This window comes from Ruditapes philippinarum, unplaced genomic scaffold, assembly GCF_026571515.1.
Source record: "Ruditapes philippinarum isolate M1 unplaced genomic scaffold, ASM2657151v2 ctg11884_1_1_1_1, whole genome shotgun sequence".
NCBI classification, from domain to species: domain Eukaryota; kingdom Metazoa; phylum Mollusca; class Bivalvia; order Venerida; family Veneridae; genus Ruditapes; species Ruditapes philippinarum.
The window spans coordinates 76,765-88,957 of record NW_026857175.1 but is presented as its reverse complement, the minus strand read 5'-3'; the positions used below and the strand labels follow the sequence as shown (position 1 = coordinate 88,957).

At 35.6% G+C, this 12,193-nt stretch overlaps 1 protein-coding gene across 1 annotated transcript; it reads right to left on the bottom strand.

The window, feature by feature from the left end:
* Positions 1-1,571: 1,571 nt before the first annotated feature.
* LOC132748997 (uncharacterized) lies at positions 1,572-12,050 on the bottom strand. Its single transcript, XM_060738661.1, has 5 exons — positions 12,039-12,050; positions 11,589-11,759; positions 6,258-6,287; positions 3,089-3,232; positions 1,572-2,608 (listed from the first exon to the last, which is right to left on the bottom strand). The coding sequence occupies exons 1-5, from the start codon at positions 12,048-12,050 to the stop codon at positions 2,405-2,407; spliced, it is 561 nt and encodes a 186-aa protein (XP_060594644.1). The 3' UTR covers positions 1,572-2,404.
* Between the last annotated feature and the right edge of the window lie 143 nt (positions 12,051-12,193).

The window sequence follows — 12,193 nt, the reverse complement described above, 5'->3', positions numbered from 1 at the left end:
AATCCTTTAAGTGTCTATACAAATTTATGGTAGGATACCTTGGCATTTTCTAACCTCAACATTAAAGTAACTTGTAAGGTTTCAATAAATGATCTCAACACTAGAGTGTATTGTAAGACTGTTTCAACAGTAATAACAACATAGAAGATCATTGTAACAAGAGGGCCATGATGGCCCTGAGGTCGCTCACCTGTATATAGGCCCCCCCCCCCCAACCCCCACCCCCCAATGTTGCAGGGCCAATTTAACCCAAGGGCTTTTATTTGCACAAACTTGGTAGACACCCATAAGAAGATGTTTCATGCTAAACATCTAAGCTCCAGCTCATTGGGCTTTTTAAAAGAAGATTTTTTTTTTAAGTTTTTCTTTACACATATAGTTTAAAAACAATGACACCCCTGGGGCCGGGCCAGTTTTGACCCAGGGCTTTTATTTGAACAAACTTTGTAGACACTTACTAGAAGATGTTTCATGCTTAATATCTAAACTCTAGCTATTTGAGTTTTTTCACAGAAGATTTTAAGTTTTTGCTATACACATATAAAGAAAATCAATGACCCCCGGGGCGGGGCCAATTTTGACCCCAGGTCTTTTATCTAAACAAACTTTGTAGACACTCACTTAAAGGTGTTTCATGCTTAATATCTTAACTCTAGCTATTTGGGGTTTTTTTTAAAGAAGATTTTTTAAGTTTTTGCTATACACATATAAGGAAAATCAATGACCCCGGGGCGGTGCCAATTTTGACCCCAGTGCTTTTATTTGAACAAACTTGGTAGACACCTATTAGAATACGTTTGATGCTAAATATCTTAGCCATAGCTCTTTGAGTTCTTTAAAAGAAGATTTTTTTAAGTTTTTACTATATGCATATAGGGAAAATCAATGACCCCCCGGGGCGGGGCCAATTTTGACCCCAGGGCTTTTATTTAAACAAACTTGGTAGACACTTATTAGAACATGTTTCATGCTAAATATCTTAGCTCTAACTCTTTTGGTTCTTTAAAAGAAGATTTTTTAAGTTTTTACTATATGCATATAGGGAAAATCAATGACCCCCTGGGGCGGTGCCAATTTTGACCCCAGGGCTTTTATTTGAACAAACTTGGTAGACACCTATTAGAACATGTTTCATACTAAATATCTTAGCTCTAGCTCTTTGGGTTCTTTAAAAGAAGATTTTTTAAGTTTTTACTATATGCATATAGGGAAAATCAATGACCCCCCCGGGGCGGGGCCAATTTTGACCCCAGGGCTTTTATTTGAACAAACTTGGTAGACACTCACTAGAAGATGTTTCATGCCAAATATCTAAGCTCTAGCTCTTATGGTTTTTTAAAAGAAGATATTTAAAGTTTTTTTCTTTCGGTTGCCATGGCAACCAGAGTTCTGCATGGAATTAAATTCTTTGAACAATTTTTAAAGGTGACCACCAAAGGAACATTCCTGAGAAGTTTGGATGAAATTGGCTAAGTGGTTTATGAGGAGATGTCATTTAAAGAAAAAGTTGACGGATGACGGACGGACGGCCGGACGAAAAGTGATCACAAAAGCTCACCCTGTCACTTTGTGACAGGTGAGCTAAAAAGGTTTCAATAACTGACCTCAACAGTAAAGTATGTTGTAAAGTTTCAATAAATGATCTCAACACAAGAGTATATTGTAAGACTGTTTCAACAGTAATAACAACATAGAAGATCATTGTAAAAAGGTTTCAATAACTAACCTCAACAGTAAAGTATGTTGTAAAGTTTCAATAAATGATCTCAACACAAGAGTATATTGTAAGACTGTTTCAACAGTAATAACAACATAGAAGATCATTGTAAAATGGTTTCAATGACTGACTTCAACATTAAATTTGTAAGGTTTCAATAAATGATCTCAACACTAGAGTAAGATGGTTTCCATAACAAATCACAACATAGGAGTACATTGCAAAAAGGTTTCAACAACAGACCTTTACATTAAAGTATGTTGTAAGGTTTCGATAAATGATCTCAACACTAAAGTATTTTTTAAATAACTAATAACAACATAGGAGTACATTGTAAAAAAAGTCTTAATAACTAATCTCAACAATAATTAAAAGATACAAATACCTTATCTCAACACTATTTCAGAATGTTTCAATAAATAATAATAGTACTTATAATAATTAAATCAGAAATAATCTCAGCATTTCAAAAACTAATCTCAAAATAAGATTAAGGAGGTTTAAATATGATCTCAACAATAACTTGAAAATTTCAAAAACGTATCAAATTTTCATCATTTCTATCACAAAGTTTAAATAACTAAACAAATGTAAGTTTTGGACGGTTTAAACAATGAGATTTCAACGCAAGTAACATAGCATTTCCACTGACTAATGAAAACAATTAAAATAGTAATGTTTCAATAACTATTCTGAACAAGGGTTTACATCTTCGTTAGCAATATGACAGCCTGACTTATCTCCCTTGTCTGGCACAGCAAATACACGGCCATTAGAGCCACAAACACATAACTTTAAGTGGGTGCCTGTTTTTGGCGAGCCTTTACCATCTAGTGGAAGACTGGAATCAATGTAAATGCCTTCCTCCTGGTTAAACTTTAAAGAATCTTCCTGAAAAAGTAAAGATTAAACATTCAGGCAAACGATTTATTTTTGAAAGCATTCGTTTAAAGTCAAACCGACATTTTTCAAGGTCAAAGGTCAATTTTCAAATTTTGCAGGTGGACAATTATCCAAGATGATATATAGTTCAGTTGTCACGGATATACATGTTATTGGGGGAATTATACTGATAAAAGAAAATTTCTTTTACAGTATCATTCTCTTATTTTCTTTATTCACAAGGCCTACTCGACTAGTAACATTCAAGAGACAGTGAGAACATCTTTCAAGATGGAATAAATTAAACAAAATGACATGTTTAACAACACTTAACTCCTGCAATGTATGTCTTACTCTTTGCACTGCATCCTAAATAACACATTTATCTCCCTTTGATTTAACACATCATTATGTAATAATTATTTTTGTGAAATTATATTATAGGTCAAATCAAATTTTTTAATCGAGAATTATAAAAATTCTACAAACCAATGAGTTGATAGTTATATCTTGTTCTGCAGCAACAATTTTAATATTTCCTTGTGTTTCTACTCTAACACCTTCCATTCCAAATATGTCTGCCTCATGAAAAGATTCAATCAAAAGATCTGGAAATTTACTGCTTGCTGCCACCTAAATAAAGAAAGTCCTGTATTTAGTTTTAAGTGACCCATAATTTAAATACATGTAACTACATTAACAATGTCGTTCACTCTTTTGATTGGATCGAGGTGCGACAGAAAATCCATATTGTATTCAAGAGTGATAAGGAATGACTCTTGCAGACATAATGGCATTTAAGTCATGGTAAGTTATATATCTTTTATATGAGGAGGTACATTTTTTTATGTACATTTATATGTTGAAAAGGTCATTTTGCACGAAAATCTTGACCTTAATACTTTGACTGTCCAGATTTTTTTTCTAGAACATACCATACTTGGGCCTTTGTGCCTCATGAGATCCTTACCTAAATAAATCAACTCTTAACAAATACGAGGGTTGTTCGGGAAGTTCTGAGAATTGTTTTATAGCACACGTTGTTGTCGGGTTAGCGTAAATATAAATATATACGCATTTATTTCAATATATACTGTACAGTATCTGAAAATATCATCATCATACACACAGAAACTAAAACATAATAAAAATAGTAAATAACCATATAACAAACACCCGGAGCACGCCAACGTCATTTGCAACGTTATGCGACGTTAAAGTCCATTGATCGTTGCACCTTTTCAACGTAGTCCCCTGCCATTTCGATGCATTTCCTGTGTCAGCTGATCCACTTATTGTATGTTTCCACGTACCAGCTATCGGTAAAGGACGAGACTATAGCTTGTGTATGCTTAACAAGATCGTCAGCTGAGTCAAAGCGTTTTCCACGCAGCTGTGACTTGAGCTCCGGGAACACACGGAAGTCCATCGGAGCGAGGTCCGGGCTGTATGGAGGGTGCTCTAAGTTTCTTCCTTCTTTAAAACGAGCATGCCATCTATACACTGTAGCCGGACTGCATTTCTTGTATTTTCCTGTAGAATTGATCATTTTTATTGTTTCTGTGGAAGACGTTTCCAGCGCAACACAAAGCTTCACAATGCTTCGCAATTCAACGTCACCTATCGACGTCATGTTGTTTACTCAGTGGCTATGGGCAACAACTTTAAAACAATGTTGATCCGTTGAGAATTTAAATAACGTTATGATTTTTTCAGGAAATGACGTCATGACGTTCTGCTGCTGACCAGCGTTTTGGCGAATTTTTTATGTTATCAAAATTACGAAATATTATTAGTGTTGCGCGTTATACCTTTCTTTAGAGTCGGACTGCTCCGGTGCGGCGTTATAATGTTGCTATGGTTACTGCTATTTCACGCTATTGTTGTCTGATTCTATTCAATTTTTAGGAATAGTTCCGTGATATGCTAATCTTAGTATGTGCAAAATATTATGTCTTAGAAACAAAAAAATTTAGGAGATATGACAAAATTCCCAGAACTTCCGGAACAACCCTCGTACAAGTCAACCACAGATATTCTTACAATAACCCTACAATACACATCATAATAATTATAGTCATCAAAATATAGTCAATATAATATAGATGATTTTGAGTCACTGTGACCTTGACCTTATGACCTGAAAATCAAAAAAGTCATTTAATGGCCTTGGGCAATTCTCTTAAAAGTTTAAACAAAGTAACTAAGTATTTTGTTTTTTTTGTACTTAAATGTTGTTTTCTTTATATAAATTTTAACTAGGTATCAATTATGTTTAAACTACCACATAATTATATAGGGCAGTAAATAAAAGTATATGCATTTAGTCAAGCGTTAATTATCACTTCAGCTGAATGTTTATCCCTACTTCATAGCTATTATTGTTTCATATTCTAAACAGAAAGTAAAAAGAATCTTTTTATCTAAAAACTTAACATAAAATCTGTTATATAGCCCCATGATATCTTATTACAGGAATACTACAAAAAGAAAAAAAAGAAAGCCAGGGTCTGAGCAAATATTTATAGAATACATTGTACAAGACTAATCCTAATTTTAAGGTAAACTCTAAATACATCAAAAGATTGTCAGGGGCCACAACTCTTGTAATGAAAATGGCATCAGACAAATATAAACAAGAGATCCACAGATTGGAGCATTATGCCCAAAGTATGTGTCACTTTGACATTGACCTTTGGCTTTAATGACTTCAAAATCAATGAATGTCATCTACTTTCAATAGGCAATGTTCCTCACAAACATATACTACCTCCTTCCCAAGTTATTGGGCAGAAAAGGATTATCTACACATGTATAAAGTGTAATTGTGACTTTGACCTTTTCACCGAATGACCTCATTATCAATAGGGATCATCTACTAGACATTAACCAAACTCCTCGCAGCTGTTACTTCCCATTATCAGTGAAAAAATGAAGGGGTGATCACTGTGTGGGGATAAGATGTTACCATATTGCCTATTAAGTATGAAGACAGCACACCTTATAGTTATTGAAGAAACATCCATACAGCTAATGGACAGGCAAACAGACAGACAGATGGACATTCCTAAAAACAGAACTTTAATTGGTACTTCTTTTGTTAAATAAGGTCATAAGTATCTATCAATACTTATGGAATGAATAGAATTTGCTGAAACTGATCCTTCCCTGTACTGACAAAAATCTTTTAGTTTGCCTTGAGGAATCAAGCGCCATACTATAACAAACCAAAGTTACATTCAGGCCTACATGTATCTACTGATGATACATTATTCTGTATAAAGTTTTAGTTCAAATCAGATTATAAATGAAGCTGCTATCATGCAGACAAACAAAATGTGGGGCTACAGGCAACCATCAATGATCGTAAAAACTCTTCAGCTCTCAGTGCTCAGAATGTCATGGTAAAAGGAAGTAGCAAAAATAACACACGCCTATAGCAGTACACAGCCTCATTAGCTTGCATAACTGATACTGCTCTTAACCAATGGCTGCTAATTTTCTTTAATGTTCTAATCTTTAAATGAAGCTGATAGGAAGTGAAAATGGCAGATATAAATTTGAAGCAGGAAATATCAATTGCACAAATTAAGCCAAAGGTAAGGGTTTAAAAATGAACTGCAAGGAAAGAAATGCACACTAAATGAATAGTCAATACCTCGAAGTCTTCAGAATTTAAACCGTGTATCTGGAACACAGAAAGTATTATATTTACATATTCTTTTATTTGTATTTAAGTAAAATCAACATTTTTATGGAGGCATTACAGTTGTCACAGTTAGAACTATTAACGCAAAATGTTTAATCTGTTGATCTTCAAAAAAAATATGTGTAGTCCGTCTTACCTGTGAATTGATCTCAGGAGTATCCTTTTTTGAAATAAATTTTATTGGTGCAAAGACAGATGCCCCCCCCCACTCATTTTAGGAACTGAATTTATTGTATTGGTACAAAAACAGCTTTTGGGAACTAAATTTATAGGTTAATTTTATTGTTATTTTTGGAACAAAATTTATTGGTGCATAGTCAGTTGACATTTTTGGGAACAGAATTTATTAGTGCAAAGACAGCTGTCCCTTTTTGGGAACTGAATGTATTGGTGCAAAGTCAGCTGCCCTTTTTGGAAACTGAATCTACTGGTGCAAAGACAGCTGTCCCTTTTTGGAAACTGAATGTATTAGTGCAAAGACAGCTGTCCCTTTTTGGGAACTGAATGCATTAGTGCAAAGACAGCTGTCCCTTTTTGGGAACTGAATGTTATTGTATTGGTGCAAAGTCAGCTGCCCTTTTTGGAAACTGAATCTACTGGTGCAAAGACAGCTGTCCCTTTTTGGAAACTGAATGTATTAGTGCAAAGACAGCTGTCCCTTTTTTGGAACTGAATCTACTGGTGCAAAGACAGCTGTCCCTTTTTGTAAACTGAATGTATTAGTGCAAAGACAGCTGTCCCTTTTTGGGAACTGAATGTATTAGTGCAAAGACAGCTGTCCCTTTTTGGGAACTGAATGTATTGGTGCAAAGTCAGCTGCCCTTTTTGGAAACTGAATCTACTGGTGCAAAGACAGCTGTCCCTTTTTGGAAACTGAATGTATTAGTGCAAAGACAGCTGTCCCTTTTTGGGAACTGAATGCATTAGTGCAAAGACAGCTGTCCCTTTTTGGGAACTGAATTTTATTGTGTTGGTGCAAAGTCAGCTGTCCCTTTTTAGGAACTGAATTTATTGGTGCAAAGACAGCTGTCCCTTTTGGGAACTGAATTTATTTGTGAAAAGACAGCTGTCCCTTTTGGGAACTGAATTTATTTGTGAAAAGACAGCTGTCCCTTTTGGGAACTGAATTTATTTGTGAAAAGACAGCTGTCCCTTTTGGGAACTGAACTTATTTGTGAAAAGACAGCTGCCCTTTTTGGAAACTGAATGTATTAGTGCAAAGACAGCTGTCCCTTTTTGGAAACTGAATCTACTGGTGCAAAGACAGCTGCCCTTTTTTGAAATTGAATCTACTGATGCCCTTTTGGAAACTGAATTTTTTGCTGTATAGACATTGCCCTTTTTGGAAACTGAATGTATTGGTGCAAAGACAACTACCCTTTTTGTGAATTGAATTTAATGGTGCAACTAGAACTCCGCGAGTCGGATGTGTCGCCTTGTGAACAATATAGTTTAAGAGAAATGGCAAAGACAAAAATGAAATTTGAAAATCAACAAAGGGCAATAACTCAAAAAATAAGAAATGCAGATCAGCAGTTTCTGTGCACTGCACTTCTTATCAATAAGATCTATCATCCTATTAAGTTTCAAGTCTAAAGCTTTTATAATTTATGAGAAATGACCTGGACAAAAATAAAGTATGAAAATTAACAAAGGGTAATAACTCCAAAAATAAGAAATGCAGAGTACCAGTTCTTGGGCACTGCACTTCTTCTTAATGAGATCTATCATCCTATGAAGTTTCAAGTCCATAGCTTTTATACTTTAGGAGAAATGGCCTGGACAAAAATAAAGTATGAAAATTAACAAAGGGCAATAACTCAAAAAATAAGAAATGCAGAGTACCAGTTCTTGTGCACTGCACTTCTTCTTAATGAGATCTATCATCCTATGAAGTTTCAAGTCCATAGATTTTATACTTAAGGAGAAATGGCCCGGACAAAAATAAAGTATGAAAATAAACAAAGGGCAATAACTCAAAAAATAAGAAGTACAGAGTACCGGTTCTTGTGCACTGCACTTCGGGTCATTATGAGAAGCATGCATACCAAGTTTGAAGTCAATCCGACTTATAATGACTGACTTATGCTCCGGACAAGCTTTAGGGGATGCCGACGCCGACAACAACGACGCCGACGACGACACCGACAACGACAACAACGCCGACAAAAGTAACCCCTATATGTCGCCTTTTTCAAGGCGACACAAAAACAACTTCCCTTTTTGTGAATTAAATTTACTGGTGCAGAGATAGATGCCATTTTTTTGGAAACTGAATTCATTGGTGCAAAGACATGCCCATTTTGGAAACTGAATTTATTGCTGTATAGACAGTTGCCCTTTTTGGAAACTGAATCTACTGGTGAAAAGACAACTGCCCCTTTTTGGAAACTGAATGTATTGGTGCAAAGACAGTTGCCCTTTTTTTGGAAATTCAACCTACTGGGGCAAAGACAGCTGCCCTTTTTTTTTCGAAACTGAATTCATTGGTGCAAAGACAGCTGTCCCTTTTTGGGAACTGAATGTATTGGACTGCAAAGACAACTGCCCTTTTTGTGGATTGAATTTAATGGTGCAAAAACAACTTCCCTTTTTGTGAAATAAATTTACTGGTGCAGAGATAGATGCCATTTTTGGGGATTGGATTTATTGATGCAAAGTAAGACCTGAATTCAGGAGTGAACAAACATATACTACTAGTATATTGCCTATAACTGGTATGCAAAATCGTTGTTACTGTACAAAATCGGTTTTTTTATAACTATAATATCGCCTGTCACACAGGCAGTGTACAATATTCTAGAAGTTGATAGTGTGAGTATAGCTAAGAAAGATTACTTCACCATATCAACTCACCTATAACACAGATCACTTATAAGACAGGGATCCGGAGGCTCTGAGATTTTGTACATATATATATTCTTGTTTATCAATCACAGGCCTTTCCCCAGCATCAAAAGGCACCGCGCTGCCGCGGCGCTTAAATTAAAAAATCTGACCTACCGCGGTGCTTAAATACCCCGCGCGGTGCCTTAAATATCTACCGCTGTGTATTACATCAGAGATGCAATTAATCCCATTAGGTGCCTCAATTGGGCAATCGCTCTTTACACTCGATAATACACAGACGCTGACTACCTGTTTACATGATTAGCAGGCCACGTGCATATACATTGTCGGTAGTTTTCACAAGTCTGTAATCGTGTGACAATGGGGATTAACACTTGAAATATAAATTGGATAATCACCATTGTTAAACAGGTGCTGATGGTAAGTTTATTTGTCTGTTGTATAACAATTAAGATTAGTGTTAGTGTATTACAAATGTATCAGTATTTAAAAGGTGATGACCAAACATTTCTAGTGTTAAGGGGCCTCCGTGGCCGAGTGGTTAAAGTCGTTGACTTAAGATCACAGGTCCCTCACCACTGTAGGTTCGATCCTCACTCGGGTCGAAATCTTTCATGTGAGGAAGCCATCCAGCTGGCTTACGGAAGGTCGGTGGTTCTACCCAGGTGCCCGCTCGTGCCTGAAATAATGCCCGGAGGGGCACCTGGGGTCTTCCTCCACCAATAAAGCTGGAAAAAAAATCGACGAAAAATCTCGGCGGGATGCTCTAGGATGACCCGACTTGAGTGTACGGTCGCCCATATGGGCTTTCCGGCGGCGACCTTAAATAAACGCATACAAAAAAAAAAAAATTCTAGTGTTAAGTTAATTACACATAATCTCTAGAGTCTTAGTAATTTATCTTTGATCCCTGACCTACCAAATTTCTTAAATGAACAAGACCAGCTTCCATTTCTTAGAACTGTTGATTATCAATTGAAGGGAAGTTTATTAATATGATGAAAATTTGAATTTCATGAGTCAACAGTATACACCATGTATATCCCAAAATGCAAAATGTGAAAAATAATGCAGAAATGCAGAATTTGTGCAATAAATGATAGAAATTAGCAACTGAGTAAGCACACAGACCAATTAATATTGTATTTATTACAAATCACATGGAAAGAAATAAACAAGAGGGCCATGATGGCCCTGAGACACTCACCAGAAACAACTGCTTTTCAGTGTTGGAAATTATCCATAGTCAATATTTTCTAATATTAAATTTGAGCATAGATTATGTTTAAACAATAATTTGAAGAAATGCCATGACCTGGGGCATTTAAGCTTTAGCCTCAACAGTACCAATCAAATTACAATGAGCAAACTTGATAAAAGACTACCCAAGAATGCTACAAAGGTTGGTGATCATTTATCAATTATTTCAGTAGGAAATGATGTTCAAAGGTTTTTCTATTTTTAGCTTTAGTGGCCCCTAAAAGTGGCTAATCAAATCAATATGAGCAAACTTGATAAAAGAGTACCTAAGAATGCTTCAGACAAAGTTTGGTGATAAGCCATCTATTAATTCTGTAGAAATAGACGTTTAAAGGAAATTCTTTTTTTAGCTTTCGGGTCCCTAAAAGGGGCCAATCAAATAAATATGAGCAAACTTGATAAAACACTATCCAAGAATACTACAGACAAAGTTTGGTTATCATCTATCAATTAGTTCTGTAGAAATAGACGTTTAAAAGTATTTATATTTTTAGCTTTAGCTGCCCCCTAAAAGGGGCAAATCAAATTAATATGAGCAAACTTGATATAAGACTACCCAAGAATGCTATGGACAAAGTTTGGTGATCATCCATCAATTAGTTCTGTAGAAATAGACATTCAAAGGTATTTCTTTTTTTAGCCTCAGTGGCCCCTAAAAGGAGCCAATCAAATTAATTTTTTAAAAGACTACTCAAGAATGCTACAAACAAAGTTTGGTGATCATCCATCAATTAATTCTGTAGTAGAAGATGTTTATAGGTTTTTTAAGCTCTGTTGACCCCTAAAAGGGGCCAACTGAAATTACATGAGCAAATTCAAGTGTGACTGTCACAAGGATGCTACAGACCAAATTTGAAGTAAATCTGCCCAGCAGTTTCAGAGAAGAAGACGATTGTTGACACATGACAACGGACACCGGAGCATCCCCCTTTGATACTAATAGCTCATCCTGAACCCAATTGTTCTGGTGAGCTAAAAAAACAACATACAGCTGCTAAAACATATTTCTGTGTTATTTCACATTCCTGAGTTATGAATATACATGGTGGTAAAGAGCCTGATCAGACTACACAGATGATAGGCTGGCCTGACTCTATACTGGTGACAAAGGCTAATCACGTCCTGTTTTAGCAGGTTTAGTATCAAATAGTTATAAAGAAAATTGTTTACCGATCCTACGTCTATAGAAGGGGCGTGAAGATTTTTGACATGGTATCCATCAAGGTTGAGATGAGAACCTGTGACAAACAGCGGTCTCCCATCCTCGGTTTTCAATTCAAACTTGTCACTTGTCACATACGTGTTATTCTCGTCTATAGTCACTGTAAGATAGGTATGAACCTGATTTAATAATACTCATGTCATTATGCTACATAGATACAAATTTTCACTAGTGAGATATAAAAAGACATCACTCATTGTTTTGTTTTTTTTTGTAAATCTTACTAAGAGGATAAAACTTTCCTGACAAAACAGAGATTTAACTGCCAGTTTCATACACTACATGTAGTTGGAACACTGGTAAAACAGAGAAATAAGTACTGAATATGACCTTGACCTTACCCAAGGTTATACATGTACATGTACTGAATATGAAAAAAAAGATTTTCATGTACTCACTTTTGGATTCATCCTGTATGCCAAGTGTAACCTGTAAATATATATTTTTACACAAATCAAGCACTCAAAGTGGTGTAACCACTATACACACATTTGTATCTTGAATAAATCTTTGTGTATCTTTGGGGCTTCTGAAAGATTGTACTAAAAAAATG

Coding starts and splice junctions, on each gene's coding strand:
- LOC132748997 (XM_060738661.1), bottom strand. Junction 6,288..11,588: donor CTTCTATAGACGTAGGATCG/GTAAACAATTTT, acceptor TCTGTGTTCCAG/ATACACGGTTTAAATTCTGA. Junction 2,609..3,088: donor ATATAACTATCAACTCATTG/GTTTGTAGAATT, acceptor TTACTTTTTCAG/GAAGATTCTTTAAAGTTTAA.